This window comes from Mercenaria mercenaria, chromosome 13 (genome assembly GCF_021730395.1).
Source record: "Mercenaria mercenaria strain notata chromosome 13, MADL_Memer_1, whole genome shotgun sequence".
NCBI lineage: Eukaryota > Metazoa > Mollusca > Bivalvia > Venerida > Veneridae > Mercenaria > Mercenaria mercenaria.
The window spans coordinates 33,550,241-33,573,526 of record NC_069373.1 but is presented as its reverse complement, the minus strand read 5'-3'; the positions used below and the strand labels follow the sequence as shown (position 1 = coordinate 33,573,526).

General features: G+C 35.6%; 1 protein-coding gene across 1 annotated transcript in view; it reads left to right on the top strand.

Annotated features, from left to right (window-relative positions):
- Nucleotides 1-11,944: 11,944 nt before the first annotated feature.
- Nucleotides 11,945-23,286, top strand: part of LOC123529124 (uncharacterized) — a 30,816-nt gene continuing 19,474 nt past the window's right edge. Inside the window, exons 1-5 of the mRNA XM_045309341.2 lie at nucleotides 11,945-14,568; nucleotides 16,828-16,995; nucleotides 17,825-18,025; nucleotides 19,842-20,231; nucleotides 21,860-22,045. Of these exons, the coding sequence (XP_045165276.2) occupies nucleotides 14,451-14,568; nucleotides 16,828-16,995; nucleotides 17,825-18,025; nucleotides 19,842-20,231; nucleotides 21,860-22,045 (1,063 nt within the window). The 5' untranslated portion in view covers nucleotides 11,945-14,450. The remainder of the gene's footprint in view (nucleotides 14,569-16,827; nucleotides 16,996-17,824; nucleotides 18,026-19,841; nucleotides 20,232-21,859; nucleotides 22,046-23,286) is intronic.

Sequence of the window (23,286 nt, the reverse complement as noted above, 5' to 3'; positions counted from 1 at the left end):
ACCAAATTGATGTAAATAAAATCTGGAAAGTAGATCCCTCGGAAGCACCAATAACAAGGCAAACAGTGAAAATTGCAGACTCGCTTTGATTAAGTCTGTTCATGAGCAGTAATAAAAGAAATCCCCTCCAGGCTAAACTCTAACATACGCAATGAAAAGGTATGGCACGTAAAACACAAAAATACTCATGCGTAGTTATATGAAAAGCAAACCTTAAAAACTAAAAACGCATGTACTCAATGCCTTTGCACAAGATAGAGCATCAAGAGAAACACTCTTAAGGGCCCGGGTAAACCGACCAGAAGGCAAAAATCAAAACAGTTTTGTCCTGGTAGGATTTAAAAACTGCTTATCACTCTAGTCCCCCTGCCCCTTCCCTCTTCGGTCAGACACAAAGAGGAAAGCGTGGCGTTAAACTGTAAAACTGTTGAACACTAAACATGCGGTGTGTCTCAAAACAGGTCGTAACCTGTTTTAATAAAACGTTTTATAATTTTACAAAATACGGTTGGAAAATTACCTTGACCCAAAATCTTATGAAGTTTGTAAACCACTTCCCCCAAAAATCGAGTTTCTGAAAGACTTTCTCGCAGAAGTGTCTTTATATTACTACAGAATGTTAAAAGCAAATTAAGATTACGATAGCAAATTTTAGCAAAATATTTACGCAGTTTTTACGGTAGCCTTGCTGAAGAAGTTTATTTGTATTAAATTGATTACGTTCATTGATAATACGCTCAGAAATATATACCTCATAAGATGTAGGCGGAGGTACATCCGCATCAAAATGGGGGAAATTTACTATACTAAAATTAAAATTATCCATCTTGTCATAAATTTTGATACGTATAACATTGCCTTAATAGAGAGATATAAATCTAAAAATGAAGCTGCAGTCTGTGAATTACTAGTTTTATTTAACTGGAGCTCCCGGGGAAAACAATCCAACAATTGACAAAAAAAAAAAAAAAAAAAAAAAAAGAAAAAAAAAAACAACAACAAAAAACCAAAAAAACCAACAACAACAAAAAAACGGATTATCCATATTAAGAATAGCATCCAGATAGCGTGATGTATCATTAAATAAAGTAATAATGCCTGCCTGCGTATCTGGAAGGAAACAAATCTGCGACAATTGGTGCACAGTTTTCTCCCATGGGAATACCAATTACTATCTTGAAAACTGCATTCCCAAAGAGTAAATGATGTTCGTCACAGGTCCACATTGTATAATGTTTAATAATGCAGCTAGTAAAAAAAGCTTTAACGAAATTTGCAAGTGTGAAATATAGCATTCTTCCTGGCAGAAGTCTTTTGAAATTGGGCAGTGAGTTTGTCATTTATTAATTAATGTGGTAAAGTGGTATACACAGAAAAATAATCGTAAGTACGGACTGAAAATACCTTGTAATTATTAATTTTAAACTTACCAGGATTTCGCTAAAATTTTTAACCGACCAAAGTGTTTACCAGTTTTCGTAAGTTTACTTTGACCTTTTCAAGGCGGTGCCTCACTGTGTTCTTTTATTTGTTCGTTTTTTCCTCGTGTGTTTGCTCTGAGTGTGTGTACTGTTTATTTCAGTAAGCTTTACGTGTACTTTGGAAATTCAAGAAACACTTTTCAGTGATAGAGAGTTGATTAGTTGGCACACTGATATCTCCGCTTGAACACCTACGTAATTAGTCAGCTTCGCTAAAATCACTACTTTTGAGCTGAGAGAAGTTTAAGCTACATGATCTTTAGCTGAAAATTGTTCTGCAAATTTACAAAGAAGTCCCCTATTTTGGCAATTATGTTGGGCAAACTTGATCCCTTAATTAAGAAGTAATTTATAGCAAAACCAGGTTTTAACACTTTTTATATACGATGGGCGGTTATACGTCGGACGTAAAGTGTTTTAACAGCACGTGAGCGCGAGAATCTCTCTCTCTGTTAACACACGTTTTCTCTCCTTTTAAAACACCCCCGAAAAGTGTCAAGAACAGCAGTTTTATGCTAGAATTTAAAATTTAGATAAAATATGGTAGAACTTTTTTTTACATGCTTTGCGCCAAATGGAAGGTTTTTGGACAAAAATGATGGCGAATCATTCTGCAATGCGAATACCCAACTCAGTATATGTGTAAATTAACTCTTACCATGCTATGAAAATTGTCGTCTTCTCTTTCTTAAACTTAATCAAATTTGACCGAAGTATTGACAGAGTGGCAAACATCTTAAATCCAGATCAGACACCGAGCTACTCGGCGTCTGATCTGGATCCAGTCTGTTTGCAAGGCTAAGAAGGTTTAGATCAGCGTAATAAGGGTTAGTCAAGATAGTTGTGCAATGTGACATTTCGTTTTAAATATGCTAATAAGAAAAATATTTGATCATGTTTTAAAGGGCTATTTCTAGATGCCATACATGGCGCTAAATATGTGTGTGTGTTCGGGTTTAACGTCTTTTTCAACAATTTTTCAGTCATATAAACGACGGTTTCTACTTGTAGCAGTGAGCACAATGCCCAACTTTATCACACCCTATTACCTGATGTCCACCACGCCGAGGGATGCGGCTGCCACAGAGGTAGGAAATCAATAACGGTGAATAGTGGTGTTAGTTTTTTGAGCTGTATTTTTTCATTTCGACTTTCCATGAAAAATTTCTGGTGCAGGCATATGTGTAAATGCCTAAACATATTATATGATTAATCCTGGTCGCCAACTTTGCGAAATAAAGAAGTATTCAGCTGTTTAAATTGGACGTTTATTAAAATTCATGCGAAAATCATATTCAACGGCCCAATTCGAAGTGTTTACAAAATAATTTGATCGGGTTTACCTCACACGTCAAACGACCAAACATCTGGGGATAATCCTGGCAAGTTTCAAGTCTGTCCGTACGTCTACACCGACGTTATGACCCTCCAAAGGGACTCGGGTACAGTCGCGTATGATAAACTTTACCGCAGAGGGCATTTTTAAATGATGCCCATCCCACCGAGGAGTCAAAATATAGGATATCGTTTACGACATAGGGAAATTTTGTGTAAAAATGTCTATTTTGGCTGTTTGTTTTGCTTTTGAGACCTGGGAGGTCATGGAATTATTTGCAGTATGCATTGTTTATACTTATGTTTAATAATGGGCGATTTTCAATGGCGGACACCGCTGTAACACGGTGTTAATCAGTCTAGATTGAATTTTTATCTATCTCCGACGTCGTTTTGCTACTATTAGTCTTCGTTTTGTAAACTCAATTTTGTTTCAATTTCTTTTATAATGAAATATACAGAAATAATGATATCGTAAGTCCTGATGGTATCGGTACTTGCGTTCTTGCTGGATTCAGTGTGGAATTTACGGTTTATATTAAATGATAAATCGTTTTGCAATCAGTCTAGATTGTATATACATTGCATACAATCTGATACTGTACATGTATAGAGTTGTGTTACCACTGAAAGTCTTCGTTTTGTAAAATCATTTTTGTTTCTTTTTTATCATAATATACAGACATTTGCTGCCAGCAATGAAATCCTAAGTCCTGGTACTTGCGTTCTTGTTGGTTTCAGTGTTGAATATATGTTGATATTAAATATCAAATTATTTTGCATTATCAAGCTTTCATACTAAGAGGCTACTGATAGTAACATAGTTCTACATAAAAGGTCCGTTAGGCTAGAAAATTTGAATATATTTGTTGTCAGTAGCATAAGTCAAGTGATCGGTTCTAAATAAAGCTGTTATTCATTAATCGTTTACAGAAATGTTCTAAACAATTTATTTTGTATTCATTTTCAGAACCAAAGATGAAGGCATACACGTGTTATTACTGTAACAATGAATTTGAAGTTAACACTGGAGTGATTGACCATTTAGTTAATTGTCACGTCAAGAGAGATCTATCACAATGCAATGGAAATAACTAAACCATCTGTTATTACCGAGTTACTATCTGAAATGAAGATTTCATTCTGATCGATCTCTCTTAAAAACTTTAAAGATGTATTCAATTTTGATATTTTGCCCTGTAACTTCGATACATGCCCACACGCTGGTCACTAGAAATGAATATTTCACATTCATTTGGAATCACGTCGGTATATATTTTCTGTCCTATATCCAGCATTCCAAATGTTTTCATCTTATTCCAGTTCCATGTACTTAAATGGTCAATCACTCTAGCGTAAGCTGCAAATCAGTGTCTTAGCTTTTTTTAAACAATTCTCATAAAAGAAATTGAAGCAAAAATGAATTTACAAAATGAACATTTACAGCAGCAGAACCAATCTGTACATGTAGCAGATAGTATGCAATGCCGGAGATAGATTGAAATACAATCTAGACTGATTAACACTGTGTTACAGCGGTGTTCGCCATTGAAAATCGCCAATTATTAAACATCAGTATATAAACATTGCATACTGCAAATGATTCCATGACCTCCCAAGACTTAAAAGCGAAACAAACAGCCAAAATAGAGGTTTTTATACCAAATTCCCCTCTGCCGTAAACGGTATCCTACATTTTGACTCCTCGGCGGGATGGGCATCATTTGAAAATGCCCTCTGCGGTAAAGTTTATCATATGTGACTGTACCCGAGTCCCATTGGAGGGTCATAACGTCGGTGCAGACGTACGGACAGACTTGAAACTTGCCAGGATTATCCCCAGATGATTAGTCGTTTGACGTGTGAGGTAAATTCGGTCAAAATATTTTGTAAACACTTCGAATTGGGCCGTTGAATATGATTTTCGCATGAATTTTAATAAACGTCCAATTTAAACAGCTGAATACTTCTTTATTTCGCAAAGTTGGCGACCAGGATTAATTATATAATATGTTAAGGCATTTACACACATGCTTGCACCAGAATATTTTCATGTAAAGTCGAAATGAAAAAATACAGCTCAAAAGATTAGCACCACTACTCATCGTTATTGATTTCTGACCTCTGTGGCAGCCGCATCCCCGGCGTGGTGGACATCAGGTAATAGGGTGTGTTTATAGTGCTGCCTCACTGGAATATCACGCCGTAGACACGTGGCATGATACCCCACCCAGTCACATTATACTGACACCGGGCTGACCAGTCCTAGCACTATACTCTTACTGCTGAGCGCCAAGCGAGAAAGCTACTAGTACCATTTTTTACGTCTTTGGTATGACGCGGCCGTGGATCGAACCCACGACCTCCCGCACTCGAAGCGGACGCTCTACCACTAGGCTACCGAGGCGGTGGCGCTAAATATAACGTCAGCATGACGTCAATATAATATCGTTGTGATGGTTTAATTCATATTAGAATAACAATGATGTATACACGTCAAATCTGACTGACTCATATTTACTTGTATGTCAAGGAGGTACATACCTGCTTATTCATTTTCTTTTGTTTGTTTTGGGTTTAACGCCGTTTTTCAACAGTATTTTAGTCATGTAACGGTGGGCAGTTAACCTAACCAGTGTTCCTGGATTTTGTACCAGTACAAACCTGTTCTCCGCAAGTAACTGCCAACTTCCCCACATGAATCAGAGGTGGAGGACTAATGATTTCAGACACAATGTCGTTTATCAAATAGTCACGGAGAACATACGCCTTGCCCGAGAATCACTCACGACCCCGCGATCCGTAGACCAACGCTCTACTTACTGACGATTAAATTATTCAGCCAAATGTTAGGAAGTTGAATAAAATTTCTTTCCTTCTGCCAAACTAAAAAATTTGTGGTTCAGGCGACCTGACGCGCCATATTTTCCGGCCCACACCCAAAATGACATAATCAAACAGATAAAAAAATAGGGTTGGGTGGAAAAAGGGGTGGAGTGAAGGCGAAAGTAGAAAAAAGCAAGAATGAATATACAACAGGGAAAGCCACGCTCCAAAACCGCAGTCTCCCTAAACCGCAAACTACGCACAATACTAGCATAAACAACAAACTTATACACATGTGCACACACATAGAAAAACAACACTATGAGACGGCCGGTTGCTAAAAAAAACAGGTTTCGGAGTTCCAGCCAGTATATGGTGGGTACCTGCCTTCACTCATAGTAAAAGGAGAGGAGGAGCGTGAAAGAAAGAAGGGGACATGGGTAATAAGGAAAGAAAATACAATCAACAAACAAAACAATATGCACTACATATAAAACGAAACGGTCAAAAAGCTAGTTCAAAATAGGGGCATGGCCTATGAACGACCATTAACCTATATAAAGGGAACTGGGAGGGGGGTTAAACGCGTTAAAAAGGAACCTCCGAAACACACAACACGCGGGCGCGAATATGACTAGCATACACAGACAAACACGCATAAAGACAAAGCAAAGTGTCAGTTCCATGGGGGTATGGCGGTGCCCTACTGTGTTCCTTTCTTATCCGTTTTTTTTCGTTTATTTTTGCTTTGAGCGTGTGTATGTGTGAGTGTGTGCACGTCCTCGTGCTTTGTGTTGTGGAGGCTGCATCTTCGGAACGTTGCTCCCCAGTGGTGGTTTTGTCACTGACCGTTCCAAGCCGGTGCCCCACTGTCTTCCTTTATTTGTTTGTTTTGTGTTTGCTTTGTTGGTCATGTGCACGTCCGCGCGCTGGATTAACGTTTGGGGAGGCTGCGTTTTTTGAACGTTGTTTTACCTGCTTGTTTTTTTTCCCAAACGTTGCAAAATGTGATACATCAAGTCCTGTTTTGCGTTTCATAACCATTTCCATTGTTGAATGATCTTTTGCAGAGTAATTGTCTTTGAAGTGCATTATTTATGATATCTGTTCCAAGCATTTACTTAGTTACTACTAAATAAGCTTTGAATGCGAGAGGTCGTGGGTTCACTCTCTGGCCGCGTCATACCAAAGCCGTAAAAAAATGGTACTAGTGGCTTCCTCTAAAAGGATAGTACTAGGACTGGTCGGTCATCCCGGTGTCAGTATAAGTGACAGGTTGGAGTGTCTACGACGTGACAGCACTACGAAGTTGGGCATTGTACCCACTGCTACAAGTATACACTGTCGATTGTATGACTGAAAAAAAAATGTTGAAAAAGACGCTTAAAACAAGGACAAACCACATTCCAAGAAATCAACATTCCATAAACCCGAACACGTACAATCGCACACATTGAATTAATTAATGACCAAGATCATTGTCACTATGTGTGGAAAAACAGTTTTCATTTAATATCTTAGTTTAAAGAGAATATATATGTATACTCTAGAGCTCCACCTCCCTGCTCTTACGTCTATGTATAGAGTATAGATTACTTTTCATATATTGAAATTATTAGTATAACATATTGCAGTTTTAATACTTTTAAATCAATCTCCCACTCTTCGTCAGCATTTTTCAATATTTAAACGTTGATGGAAAATGCTGCTGTTCCTTAATAATGAAAGTGTTATGTTATGATATATTACATATAACCTTATTATGTAATTATAAAATATTACATTTTCAAAGCCAAAGATATGGCTTTCAGGTTAATGGAAATAATTTTACTTAAAAATCTGACATTTGGGACTCGGAATATTAAATGGACATCCGCATTTGTGTTCATACGGCAGTACACATGGAACCTTCAATAAAACACTAGTGTGTAATTCCGTGACAAACGGCATATGGTCCCCAGTTAAAATAATAGGCTTGCTCAATAAACAAACTGGGATTTAGAAAGGGTAATTCCATGACAAACGGCATATGGTCCCCAGTTAAATATCAAATGGAGATCCGCATTTGTGTTCATACGGCGGTACACATTGAACCTTCAATAACGCACTAGTGTGTAATTCCATGACAAACGGCATATGATTCCCAATTAAAGTAATAGGCTTGCTGGGATTTAGAAAGGGGACCTGTAGTTAAGGAGCCTGTCTAAAGATAAAACTCAAAAGCAAACTCCATATCCAAGGGGTGACTATACAATACCCAAAACTGTGAAAACGGGAGTACTGCAACTACCCTAGAGGTCATGCTGAACGATCTGACAAGTGTGATCCCGTCAATTCTGGGATGTCGGGTGTATGTAGAACGAACGTTTCTGTGCAATTTTACTATTTCTATTTTATCCACAATAGTTCAAATTAACAAAGGGTATAAATTTATAACAAAATGAGTAGTCAGCTTTTGAACACTGGTTATCCAGTTAATATAATTACATAAGAATTTTAGTTTCACTTTTAACGTCGGTTAACCGAACTAACAAGAAATTAAACATTAAAGTACAACACGCTTGTTCTGTTGATGTCCACTAACTAACTGTCTTTTTTACCTGGGTGCTGCATTATTTCTTATCTTTTCAATTTAAGATCTTCAACCAATGAAATCACAGATTAATATCTTGACAACCAGTATGTATGAATTATGCAAATTATTCTTATACAGTCTTCTTTAGATCTTATCACATTTATGATAGTGATCGAAGGAAGTGGTAAACAATGGAACAAAGACCTTGTTAGAAATTATCTACACTTCGCACTCTTGCATTGCATAACAAATAATCAGCTTAATTGTCTAGAAAAATTACAGAACCTAGCAACTTAAAAGTTTACAGCAGGACACAAGATCGAAATATAATAAGCTCTGATAGAATGTATGGTGAGAATTTTGTGCACAAACAAGTCTGATTTCGCTGAAGCAGACATTTTTAGTTTGTTTCCATGTGTATAAAGTAATGTGACTTATTGAGTAATATTTTTGTATTATTTGACCTACTTACCTAATTATAAACTCCTGATGACCCAGTGTAACCTAATTAAAGCCAACATTTTTAGAAAGCTTTACCATGATTAGACAAATGTGTAATTTACAGTTTAACAACCTAATGGTGTATGACCGGTGATTTTAGAGATATTGGAGTAAGTAAATTTTAAAACTAGAGTACCAGAGCGAGTTAATTAACCAATAAAGGCCAATTTTCATTTCAAGATATATAAAATTTCCTTCTTATTAATAAGACCGTACGGATATTTTTTCCTAAAAGCTCACTAGAATTCAAATTTTGCTTTAGAAATATTCAAAATCATCTACAGTACTACTTCTTACAAAGATCTGGCACCCTAATAAAAGTTTCTACTCAAAATAACTTTTTTTGTAAGGTTTATTGACATTTTATCACTAAAACCTTAAGTAATCGACAGTCTTTTTTTTCAGTGTTGAAATCTCTATAGAATTCAGGAATTGGAAAGTTTTACGGGGGACAGAGTTAATACAACACTTTCTCAAGATAAGATAGCCATATAGACCAAAGAATGATAAAATCAATATTTATAATTTTTAACTCTTTATAAAGACTTTCATTTTAAATACAAGCTTTTCTTTAGGTAAAAAAAAACACTTGTGAAACTTCAGTTAATGACAGAATGACTTTCTTTTAAAACTCAGCAGAATGCAGGATTTAGTGTTTAAAATACAAAACTAGTGCAGGATGGGCTCCCTCTCGAAGTCTCCCCCATCCTACACCCTGGTATACATACACACATATAATACTGTGTATACGTTATCTGAGTCAGGGATTTAACGCACCATTGTTCCTAAAGATCTGCAAGCATACATTTTTTAAAGCATAGATCTCGGAACATTTTAGAAATTTTCTGCTCACCTCCCTCGCAAATCTTGTATCAGTAGTGTTATATTAAGCTGAAGTCCGAGAAAGAGCAGAAAACAGACCCACCGTCTTCTAGCTAAACAAGATATTTTGCTTTTTCTCCTTTCTCTACCCATCAGACTGCTTGTACCTTGTAACAGATCTAGATTGTTAGCCCCGGTCTTTTTTACCTAAAAGCAATTATTTTTAAAAATTATCAGGTATTTTTTCTTGCATTTACAGCAGATAAGCCATCCAGGTCCAGAGGTCATGGTGCTCATGATGTTCACAGGTATAATTATCATATTAAGAAAACTACATATGTACATCAAAATGCACAAGAGCTGTTCTGCAATTTATTGTTTTCCGTGGGAGCATGTCCCATCCCTCCTTCGCGAATGCCCTAATTTGTCCGGATTACCATCTAGTTTTCGCTGGCTTTGCCTCTTGGGCATTATTTATCTTTATGTATCAATTATATAATTTATTTACATGGACATTAAAAGCATTTTGCTTAGGGAAGGATTTAATCAAAGAGACTTGAATTTAGCTATTTCATGTGTACTTAGGCATATTAATCAATACGGAATGTGTGCCTTTATCGCGATTGTAAGTTTGAATAACATATGAGTAACAAAACTATTTTGAGAAAAAAAAAAGAAATTATCTTTGGTTTACTCTGAAAAAAAATTCTGGCATTCATGTTCTGAATAAAGAAATTCTGACTTTCACTGAAGGCAAAAACTTTTCTTAGCTCCAAGTAAAATCCCCCTCCCCGCCCAAAGAAGTTCAAACGGTCGGCGGTCGGCTCCTTACTGCATGGCATTCTATCATATATGTAGGTCTACGTATAAAATGAATTTATAACAAAGTTATATACATCCAGCAGTCAATAGAAAGTAATCTGTCCAGAAGTTACAACAGACACCTGTGTATAGCTGCTATAGACCACAGAGCGTAATCTGAAATAAAATATCATATAAACAGTTGTTGCACACTTATTAGTCCTGTTCCAAACCATGAGTACAAAATATCAGTGCTAGAAAAATTTCAATACTGTGAATTGTTAATTGTTTGCTTTGTTAAGTCTTCAAGGAAATTGTAGTAATAAAGTTACAGACCACCGGGGCGTCATCGATCATTGCAATCTTAAAAAGTCATTTTGGCCTCACCAAATTAAAAAGTTGTTCATCGGATTTGCCGCACGTATATTTTCGGAAACACAAAAAATATTTTGTTTTGTTTTTGGCTTGCGCTCGCCCCATTGAAAAAAATCAATCCAAATTTTTTGGTGCGCTACTTTTTACGGACGTAAAAGTGTATAAATGCTTATAATTCCAGTCCTAGGTTGTCCTCAAATGGATTTTAATCAAAATAAATACATGATACTACGCACACATCGTCTATAATAAATCATAACACTTATATTTTGTTGCATTAAAGTTGTTTCCCCTTTATGCAGTTACGCCACTTCAAATGTTTACCAAATTACATGCTACAAAGATCGATTTATTTCATTGAAAACTGGATGAAGAAAAACATACTAATTTATTTGATAACATCAATCTACATTATTTTGGTAAGGGTTAATACTTATTGATGCATGTCACTTATCTGTTTTCTGTTTTTCCTGTCCAAATGATCAGCATTTGCATACGAAAGTTGGTGGGGTAAGGAATTTACATTATGAGTTGTTTTCAGAACAGTTTCGATTTTCAAATTTTCCAATCATTTAGTAGACTAATGTTAATGCACGTTAATCTCCATTTCAGACTTTAATTGAGACTTTGTTTCAACAAATTTAATATGTTATGAAAGTTTAAAGTTAGAAAAAGACATCATGCTCGACTTTTCTGAATCAGAGCTTTGCCAGTAAAAATGGCATAATAGTCAGAAGCTTTGAAAGCACAGAGCTATTGGTCATTATATAAAACTTAATTAAAATATTCTATGTTAAAAAGGGGCATAACTCTGTCTAGATTCAGACTTAAGAGTATTGTTTATCCAGGTGTAGACTTTGACAGTAAATAACTGATAAGTTTCAAATCAGAAGCTGTAATAGATCTAGTAACACTCACATAGATATTTGCTGTATCAAAAACTTTGTAAAGTCAGCTAAGAATGCTACATTTTCATAGCAGTAAATATTCAAGTCACATATGTATGTGATAAGAATGGTGTAAGGTTATGCATTGTTGTTTATCACATATTTTCTAACAGCATTTTTCAAAAGCATGCATTATTTGATTACAGTGTACTGTATGACAATGTTATTACCTTTTTTCACGAGTTCGCTTTGTTGTGCGTCTGCAGGTCAGATTTTTTCAATCCCTGGGGACTTACTTTTTAATTTAAAAGGGCTATACATTCTATTTTAAGGTTTTTATTAGTCAGTCGAGAGCCAAACGAAGACAAATATATTTCTTCGCTCTTCGCTCGCTCCTGATTTTCTCAAAAACCTAAAAAAAATATTTAAATTATTTTTTCGCTCGCCGCCTCATTTTTTTCAGAAAAAATCCGATGAACAACTTATCAATTTGGTGTGGCCTTTGTAAATAAAACTTAAATACAATTGAGTTTGGCCAATATCTTTCAAGTATTGGAACCCTCCTGAAGCATCGACCTGTTTTATATTAAATTTGAAATTACCATATACAGATATTAAAACAAATATATTTACATTCGCCCTATTCTTTTTCAATGAAAACTATGACGTTTATTTTGTATGAACAGCAAAAGTTACGGCGCCAAAGTTTAGTGATAATGGGCTGCTGTTTTGACGACGTCCTCGTATAGTTGGAGAGAACGTTCCTGAGATGACGTTACAGTTGTTCTGTCTTGTTAACAGAATAGCCAGGAAGCTGATTTTAATGTTAAATGCAACAAAATGTGCGCAATTTATAATATAATCTTGTTTATAAATGGAAAGGAGATATTATAATGTTAATATAAGAAATGAATTAACTTTTTTCGAAGTTCATGTGAAATGAACGACAGAATAGGATTGGCAAATTAAATATGAATCGCTATTTGCCGATGCTATTCTGCCGGTCATTTCGCACGAATACCGAAAAAATGACATCAATAAATACATTTTATTTAAATGGCAATCGTCATGGAACAATGCTTTGTTCAAAAAATTTCATGATATAAACCTACTTAAGGTGAATGACACTAAGGGAACAGCTATTGTCATGAATACTTATGATAATCTTGTAATAATTTCTTTTATCAGCTTCAGATATAGTGTAAATAGTAAATGCATGTACTTATACATGTCCTTTTACAACCATATTAGAACATGTTCTTTTACAACTATATAAGGACATGCACTGTGTATCATTGAAGGTTCTGTGTACACCGCCTTATAAACACATCTGCGGATGTCTCTGAATTGTTTTGGTACTTGTAACATGTTTAAATGATGAATTTTGCTGAAACCGGGGCTAGAGGGTGTGAACGGTAGCATGCATTTCCAATACCATACATGAACATGGTCAATCAAACCGAGTCACCAACATTTTCATTTTTGTCGTGTTGTGCGCCCTGTGGGTTTTCAAATATTTTCAGTTTCACAATTTTCATACATAAATCATACTACAGTTAAAAGGCTAGTTATAAAATTTGTAACATAAAGCTTTATAAAAAATCAGAGTTCTTGTAGTTTAGAAAAAGGTCAGTTCATATTAGGCATACCTGACACATTTACTAATTCATCACGGGCGGGTACCTTCGTAGAACCACCGACCTTCTGTAAGCCAGCTGGTTAGTTTCCTCACATGAATTCAACGCCCCGAATGAGGCTTAAACCTACAGTGGTGAGGGGCAAGTATTTCGAAGTCAACGACCTTACCCACTCGGCCATGGAGCCCCCACAGAAAACAAGAACATAACAAACAAATGACGGGCATATCCCTGGAACAATAATGGCAAAACATCACTGGTAATAGTTCACAAGCAAAAGGTAGATGGGTGTCACGTCATTGTAAACTGTTGCAATGATACTTCGAATACGATTTCAAGAGATGGAATCGTATCACTTTGAATTGTGTAAATATTTTCGGGTATGCAGCTATATTTCATACAAGTTCCATAAAATGAAATGCAGCTAATGGTAATTGTTTTAACGAAACACACGCCACTCAAAGGCAGGCTGACGTGCAAAATTACGTAATGATAACATAAAGCAGTATCCTGTAATTCCATTATCACCAACCAAGGAAAGTGTTGATTATATTTAAATTCAAAACGTTTCAATTAAATTCTTTCACTGCATTTTAGCATACTGCAAAGAAGAAAAGTAAATGAATTAGTTAGGGCAGGAAAAGCCTTTTTTCATTCTTAAACAAAACAAAAGCGTGGGTGTTCAAAAATGGCGAAAATATATTAGAAATGTCTTGTATTACTATTGTTTTACACATGCCACGGTAAGTGTTATAGGAATCCCAGGTCAGTATATACAGATACAGAAATTTAAATCATTATATATAATAACAATAATTTGTTAACACATAACTATAATGCATATTGAAAACGTTTATAAGTTCATACGGGAATATATAAAAAAAACTGGAACTTATTTGTCAGTAGGAAGTGAGTATTGTACTTTTGAGAACATTGACGACAGAACTAAAAAGATGTTATGTTCCGATATTTTATACGATTTTGCTATTTCTCTTGAAATTAGAACCATAATTAAGTTCATCAATTAATAAAACATTTACCTATATTGCATCTTTGATATAACATTGTGCTGCAGTGTGCTAATAGTCTTTATATACATTTTTTAGCTGAAACAGAGTTACCAAGCTGGCAGGTTTGCAATGACAAGTGCTATTACCTGAGTAGCGATGTGAACCTTACGTTTGGAAGTCAGACGACATATTGTCGGTCAATGTCAAAAAGCAGGCCTCTGGTTTTAGGTTTTATAGCGGAACAAACACTTACAACGGAGCTGTCAATGTGCCGACTTGTCAAGAAAGATAATGAGCCGTACTGGATTAATAAGAAAGGTAAGAGCGAGAATTTTGATAATGTGTTTGGACAGGATTTTCATTTTGTGTCTTCGGTGAATATCTTCCGCCCATTTTCTGTATCAATTACATTTTATTGAGGAAAATAAAATACAAACGCCATAGCTTGAAAATAGTGCTTGAAGTAAAACTGTTTCCTTCGTCAAATATATTTCACAAAATGACTGATGAATTGTTTGTACCAAATGACAGTCCGCTAAATAAAATCTAGATGAAGATTCTTTGGGAGCATAAAATGTAACCAAGCAAAACGATAGTAGACTAGGTAATGGAAAGTTCAACAGCCCTCACGCCCCTTATTATCAGCTTTAGTGGAACTCTTGTGTCCACTTTTGTCAATTACGGAAACAACATTGTGACCCTGAGCTGTTTCTAAATGGTACAAAAAATACCCGTTGTTGACGAAGCAAAATTTCTTGGTGTTATTTTTGATAAAAAGCTTTCTTTTATACCACACATAAAATACCTGAAAGCCAAATGTTTGAAATCGTTGAATCTTTTAAAGGTAATTTCAAATACTGATTGGGGAGCAGATCGCAAGGTTTTGTTCAGACTGTATAGAGCTTTGATTCGATCCAAGCTAGATTACGGTTGTGTTGTTTATGGTTCAGCCAGAAAATCGTATTTACAGATGCTGAATACTATTCATAATCAAGGTCTTCGTATTGCTCTTGGCGCATTTAGAACATCGCCTGTTGAAAGCTTGTATGTTGAAGCAAACGAACCCTCCCTTTATACGAGACGTGAAAAACTGTCATTGCAATATGCTCTGAGGGTAGCTGCCAACAAATCCAACCCTGCTCATAAAATCATATTTAAACCCAAATACCACGATTCGTATGACAGAAAACCAAAACAAATTAAACCTTTTGGATTTCGCATTGATAATTCTATGAAGGAAACAGATTTTGAATTTGATGATGTAAAAGATAATTTAGTTCTGAATACACCAACTTGGATTCTTAATTCTCCAACAGTTCTTTTTGATATGAAAACCGCATTGAAAAAGGCTGAAACAAACCCTGAAATATTCAAGTCCAAATATAACGAAATCAAGTCGGCTTACAAAGATCATTTTCCTATTTATACAGATGGTTCAAAAGATGATTCAAAGGTTGGATGTGCCGCCGTTAGCCATCTGCATCAACCAAAATTACGTTTACCAAATAACGCTACAATTTCTTCAGCAGAAGCAAAAGCAATTGATTTGGCCCTTAATCTTATTTCAGAATATAATGAAGAAAAGTTTATCATCTTTTCCGACTCACTTTCTGTATTACAATCAATACACAACCGTAATACAGAAAATCCTCTCATTCAAAACATTCTTCTCAGGGTTCATGAACTATCTTTGAAAAAGTCCATCATATTCTGTTGGATTCCTAGTCATGTTGGTATTTATGGAAATGAAGATGCTGATACTGCAGCAAAGAAATCACTTTCATTAAATCAATCTAAATTGAAATTACCATATACTGATTTTAGGTCAAATATCAACAAATATATTTTAACTAAATGGCAGTCCTCATGGAACAATGCTTCGTTCAATAAACTTCGTGAAATTAAACCTACTTTAGATGAATGGCACCAAGGAAATAGATCTGTTCGCAGGGAGGAAGTTGTTCTTTCTCGTTGTCGAATAGGTCATACTCGGTTGACTCATTCGTATTTGCTGAACAATGAAGATCAACCTGAATGTATACCATGTCAAACACCACTTACTATTAAACATATTTTAATCGACTGTATAGACTTCGATCCACAGCGCAACTCATACTATAATGTTGAATCTCTAAAAGAGCTGTACGAGCAAATTTCAGCCGACAAAATTTTGCAGTTTTTGAAAGAAATAGGTATATATCATAAAATCTGAACCTTATTTGATTTTTATTCACCGCTTTTATACTTTTTAATGTTTGCATTTGATTTTTTACACTATTTATGTATTTACGCTTTTACTTCAATGGTTTTATTTATGCTTTGCAATTAACGTAATCCATTTAACATTTTCTCGGCGATATATGACCTTTTTGTGTCGATTCCCCGTAAAACCCAACTCATTCATTCATTTAGTGGAACTCTATTACATTGGCATTGAATGGAACCCAAAAGACTAGAAAATATAACAACACTGAATCAGAGTACGGGGAAATAATAAGGCCGCGAAACAATAAAAAGCATCCGAGTCAGAATTTCAGGTTCTTAGAGTTCCGAGGAATAAAAGTCTGTCTTTTTCAGACCAGGTCCTTCAGAATTCCACTAATACGCGTTGTCGGACAATACAATTTTCTGGAACTAACTTGCACCTTGATGAAGATGTCCCATGTTGGCTTTTGTCTCATTCGATATGTGAGGCAGACAGATCATTCTGCCAGACTTCGGGGAACAATAGCACAGTAAGGAATGGTGAGTAATCTTCATTGAAACACCTGGCAATAAAAATTGTTCATTGCTTTCGGAACAGATATACAGGGGAGAAATAAAAATGTATGTTTTTAAGGATGGCATGGTGTAATAGCCACCTTTCATATCTTGTAACTGGATGGTAATATTTAAATGAAACTTGGCCACTTTAAAGACATTCAAAATTAAAAACGTTTCACCGAGAGATTTTTCGAATTTTATCATTTTTCTGGGGAGATAATCGGTATTGAAGTTAACATTGATTCCTATGGGAAAAATATAATTTCTTTGATTATTAGAATCTGAGCTTGAGTTTCGAGAAAATCTTGCGGTAGAAACCTGCATTATATGATTCTGATACAAATATCAAAAAGAAATCTAAAATTTCCCGTAGGGAAAAGGAAAAAAATATTTTTTCTAGTTTTCAGGGGAGATAACTCATGAAAAAATATTATCAGGGGAGGTAATCTAAAGGAAAATTTTGAGAACTTCTGTCACTATATAACTTGTCAATATGCACCTTATTTCTATCGTTTGATATTTTCAAAGCTTACATTATCATGTTGTTTGTACGCTTTTTGTGAAATTGAGGCCTATTACTGGTAGTCTTCCTTAATCAGAAAAACAAATACGATACTTTACAGATTCTGAAAGCCAGTAAGAAGTTTGTTGATTTAAAAACAACAAGCAAACCCGTATGATCTGTTCGTGACTTATGGTATTTTAACTTTATTGGTTTGTCTTTAAGGTAGCTTGCATGCAATTTTAACAGCTTTCAACGTGTTACATGGTCAGCTAAACTAAATCAATACTCAGTTTGAATTTATTTCAGGATGGATTAAAGTTGCCAAGCAAAAACCATCATATAAGCTGTCGAGTGCCAAATACACATATTGCGATGCAAAGTTTCTGTGTGAGGAGACATGGCACAGTAAAATAGCTAGTGCTGGAAACGAATCCTTTATGGAGTTATTAGGTATATCACTTGGGATTACACAACAAATGATGATCGGCTTCTGGACTGAGAGTCCGGGTAATTTTATATTACATGTTTGTTTACAAATTCTATAAGTTCCTCAATAGTATATTTAAGTACCTCGTAAAATATCTCACAGTATTAAAATAAAATATAACTTTTGCTTCAAGCTTGAAAACCAGTATACACGTGAGCTCTCCATGTCCTCGAAATCTTCAAGACAAAAGTTATTTTACAAGGAAATAAGCATATTTTACAAGGAAATAAGCAAACGGCATAATTAGCTTCCGTTTAGTTTAATTATAATTCGATCGATAAACACTTGCAAAAATATAGATTACTGGACGTTTAATATTACTTAAATATAAATGCACACGAAGGCCATTCTAAAACTAATGACAATCGCGCGCTTCCGTAGACGTTTTACACACCTGAAACTCGTGTTTTACTTTAATAAAACATAAATGACTTTTAATACTGCAAATTATTGTAAACTATCGTACCTTTCCGGAGATATTTTAGTTTTGTATATTAAAACACGTTATTCTTAAAAAATAGCTGCAAGGCAGATACTCATTAGATACTTAATACGGGAACTCTGCAGTATAGGAGAAAACTGTTTTCAGGTGGGTATGTAAATTTAGAGATTGGTCAGGGTGTCTTTAAGGACAGGGCTAGTCCTTCCAGGTCAAAAGCAGAAGTTATGTCAAAGAACATTTCTGCTAAATGACGTTTGAGTGATGAAGACGCCAAGTACACGATGTCCGAGATAGCGTCATTTCTTGGCATGTCAACAGGCACAACTCATGAGATTCTCATCAGGCACTTGGGTTTAACAAATGTTTATGCTCGATGGATGCCTCACATGCTAACGGAGAACCAAAAGGGTCAAATGTGTCACAAATTTAGATGACTGCTCAATGTCACAATTCCAAATAGGAGATTAGACCTCTATATACTTTTGTGAGCCACAGCGTTGTATTGACAACACAGTGGCAGCGAAAAGGTGATCGTAGACCCGTAATTGCAAAAAGAACTAAAGGTGTCAAAAATGTTTTGTATTCCATCTTCTTTTATCCATGGGGTGCTGATGTACAAATTCCTACGTCGCTGGAAAGTTTTTTTAAGAAATGAAACAATTTATTTCGGTGTTCATGCGAAATGAACGACAGAATAGGGTCGTCGGCAAATCGCGCTAGGGAAACATGTTTAATTTGTCGATCCTATTCTGTCGTCCATTTCGCATGAACACCGAAAAAAGTAGTGTTTCTTTTCTTATAATTACATTATACATTGTATTTCCTTTCCATTTGTTAACAAGACAATATTATAAATTGCACATATTTTGTGGCATTTAACATTAAAATCAGCTTACTGGCCATTCTGTTCACCAGACGGAACAACTGGGACGTCGTCTAAGGAACGTTCTCCCTGACTATACGTGGACGTCGTCAAAACAGCGGTCGGTTACCACTAAGCAGCGATGACGTGACTTTCGCGCTTTTCCTTTTGCTGATCATACGAAATGAACGTCTTAATTTTCAATGGTAAAGAATAGGGCGAATGTAAATATACAGAGTACTGAAAATTGTTGAAAGAAAATACAAATAATGCGCGCACGGACTAGTTTTCACGGCCGCCAATTGATCCTTGACAACGCTGTGGCTCACAAAAGTGCTTCTGAGAAATGAAAGAGTGGTGCAAAAATCAAACATCCCGCTTATTTACTCGGTTTTAGTCCTTGTGACTTTTTTTCAGTTAGGCTTTTGAAGGAGTAATTCAATTGAATTGAGCAAAGGGAGCAATTTGTTTCCATTTTGATAAAACAAATACCGTAACAAAACACATATGCACATGTTTCAATAATCGTTAGGTATGAGCTGTTCACACGGACAAGGCGAAGGTTATGTAACACAATACACAGGACCAACCGTACATACAATAGAAATACGGAAGTCAGTCAATGTTTTCAAGGTGCTTTGCGAGAAAGATGATTCAACAACCAAAGCAACGTCGGCCATGCTATCAAGTATATTACAAACAAGATTGCAGCCAAATACACAATCAGGGTTTTCACCCACAACTTATCACCTAACTACAGCATCAAATCTACAAACAAACACGCAATTGCGGCAAAGCCAGTTATCAACAGAGCCTCTGAAAATTCAGAAAACACAATCAACTATAGTTTCTTCTACAGCGAGCCCGACACCAGCAAGGTCGTCGATGCAGAACTTAGCAACGTCTCTGTTGGCATCCACAGGTAATGTAATCATGTATCGGGCAAACAACGTTGGTCTCTGGTAGGTTACTCAGGCATCAATGATTCTGGTTTTTATTCAAAACATTAAGAATTGGATATATTCTATATAACAGCTGTCACTGTACATTGACATATGCCCCGAAGTAAATCTGTGATGAAAAACGGTGTTAAACCCAAAACAAACAAACAAACAAAATCTGTGATATTGACCTATCATCACCTACCTATATTTCAACTTAAAGTGGCCCTAATTTTTTTAGTCTAAATAAGCTATTTCCTTTTAGGTTGCAATAAAAACCATAATCTTCTTGTAAGCTACCTACATACCAAGGTTTGTCACAACAGACATTCCTATCTAGAATTATTGAGATGAAATCAATGTTCTAATTTTGTAGTAAAATGACCTTGACCTACTTGCCAAAATAAATTCTCAGACTAGGCTTTTGTACAAGTTTGTTATACACCAAGCATTGTGGCCGTATGTCATCCAAACTTAACTAAAGATATTGCCCGGGCAATTTATTTCTGTATAGTTAATATGTCATTGACTTAGCTGCACATAATACTCACAGAGAGGAGCGCTGCAGTATAAATAGATAGATAGACTTTGATGCTTCTGACACATATGGCATCTAAAACCATTTACTTATTTAAAAAAGTAAGTCTTCCACAGGGAACAGCAGTCGTGAGAGTTATGGTTTTTTTGTACTGCTCTAATCATTGTCTAAATATTGTTGGAATATAATAAGTTAGAAAATGGACAGACAAGGAAAAAATGGAAAAGGGGAAAACTAAATAGTAATAGTAAGTGTTTTAGAGTTATGGTTATTGCAAAGAGCACATCTCATTCGCATTTACCTTCATTCCAAATTTAAAGAAAATTCCTTGCATAGTTCTTCGGTTATGCTCTGGACAATCAGTCAAAGAACCAGGAAATGAAATGGAAAATGGGCATATTTGGAAAAAAACTGATGCTAGAGTTATGGGACCAACACCTTGAGAGCTATGGTTATAACATGGTGCACTCCTACCTTTATCCAAAGTTTTAAACCCTTACATGGTTTTCGAATAGAAATGTACAACGGAAAATGAAAAACGTATGTAAATAAGAGATGGCTATTGCACTTTTAATACCTCCTCATTCCTATCTACCCAAATTCCAGGTTTGAAGTCAATTCATTACATACTGTTTAAGTTTGACTTTCGGATGGGGAGATGGAACGACGGACAGACGGATAGATGATTTGAATACTAAATGCTGGGGGCATAAAACTTACCTACGCATCACCGAGACAAATGCGTTGTCTTATTCGATATCGCTTCAGATAGTACATTCTTGCTTTTAAACTATGAAATTTTATATACAAAAGAATCTATATATCACAGAGTACAGGTATGTCTAACGTTTTTGCATCAACTGAAAGAAAGCCCAGACATTTCAAGAACAAGTTTAAGCCTATTTGATTTATTTATCGTAATAATCAATAAACGTACGAGTTTAACGCAATCATTAGCAGACTTATTTAAACCAAGGATCTATAATTCAGTGTTTAGCTGTAGCCATGGATTATGTGTTTGAAACATGTATTATTGCTTTGATATCAAATGAACTCTAAATGATACTACAGATGCGGTCTGGGACAGAATTGAACAAGAAGAATATTTCGTCGATTACAACCCGATGAATTACAATCAAGCGGAAACGTTTTGTCGCGAGGTGATGAATGCATCGTTGGTTATGTTCCTCAATCCTCTCAGATACTTCACGGTCCTTGCACAGATTGCTTTAACGAACAATTCTTTTTGGGTCGGAGGTAAGTGCTAAGTCACATTAATGGGGGGCAGAAATCCGAACCATTTCAAAGAAAACACGGGGTTTAATTAAAAGATCTGTGATCTTTGACTTTAAATGTTGTATTAAAAAATGACATCGAATTAATTCTAACGTTAGAATTTTGGTCTGTTTTATGTGTACTGTGATAAAGCATCTCTGATATTTTCAGGTAAATCCATAAAACACTACTGTACTAGAGTTCTATTTTAGCCTGTTCTAGGGGACTTGAGGAGTGTATCATATGTCAGTATCTGAGCCGCACCATGAGAAAACCAACATAGTGGCTTTGCGACCAGAATGGATCCAGACCAGCCTGCGCATCCGCGCAGTCTGGTCAGGATCCATGCTGTTCGCTAACGGTTTCTCATATTGCAATAGGCTTTGGAAGCGAACAGAATTGATCCTGACCAGACTGCGCGGATGCACAGGCTGGTCTGGATCCATGCTGGTCGCAAAGCCACTATGCTGGTTTTCTCATGGCGCGGTTCATCTCAGTAAAACGGTTTGGTTGCGTTCTAGGCTTCCAAAGGATCTTCTTATAGATTTTGTTAGACTTACATACTTTCATCGCTTTTACGCGTCCCTAAACTTTTGTCCGTACCGTATTTATACCTGCTGTTTTATATCTTCATGTCCATTCAATGTATCTGTATAAAGGAATGAATTCCGCTTTGACTTGTGCTATGACATATAGAATGTAACAATTTTTATTCCAACTACTGAAAGACTCAGTCAAACCGAGTCTACTATTATTTTGCTTGGTTTGATGTTGTGCCGTGATTTTTTTCCACGGAACCTTGTTATAGATTTTAATTACTCTTCTGAGCATATTTTCTAAGTTTAAATGTTGAGAATTAAACATTCAATAAGCACCAGTCACTTTCCCTACATGATAAATGCAAGGTTTAAACCTATTATTTCCATCCAGATGTGATCACTTGCTCTTTGATATATGATGGAAAGGATTTTTCATTATGATAAATTGTAAGAAAGTTGTTCATTTGATCAAATTACCAAATATTTTGAAATCTTAGTACATGTAACAGATATAAAGTGTTTTATGTTAGTTATGCATCAATGAATTTCGAGTTGAAATATTCTGAAGATATCTCTGTCTGAAATTGAAGCTAGCATCAAAGGAGAAGCTTTAAAGACTTAGCGTCCGGTGTTAGTGTTTTTATCTCTACATCGGATGTGAGAATACAGCTAGAACAATATTTC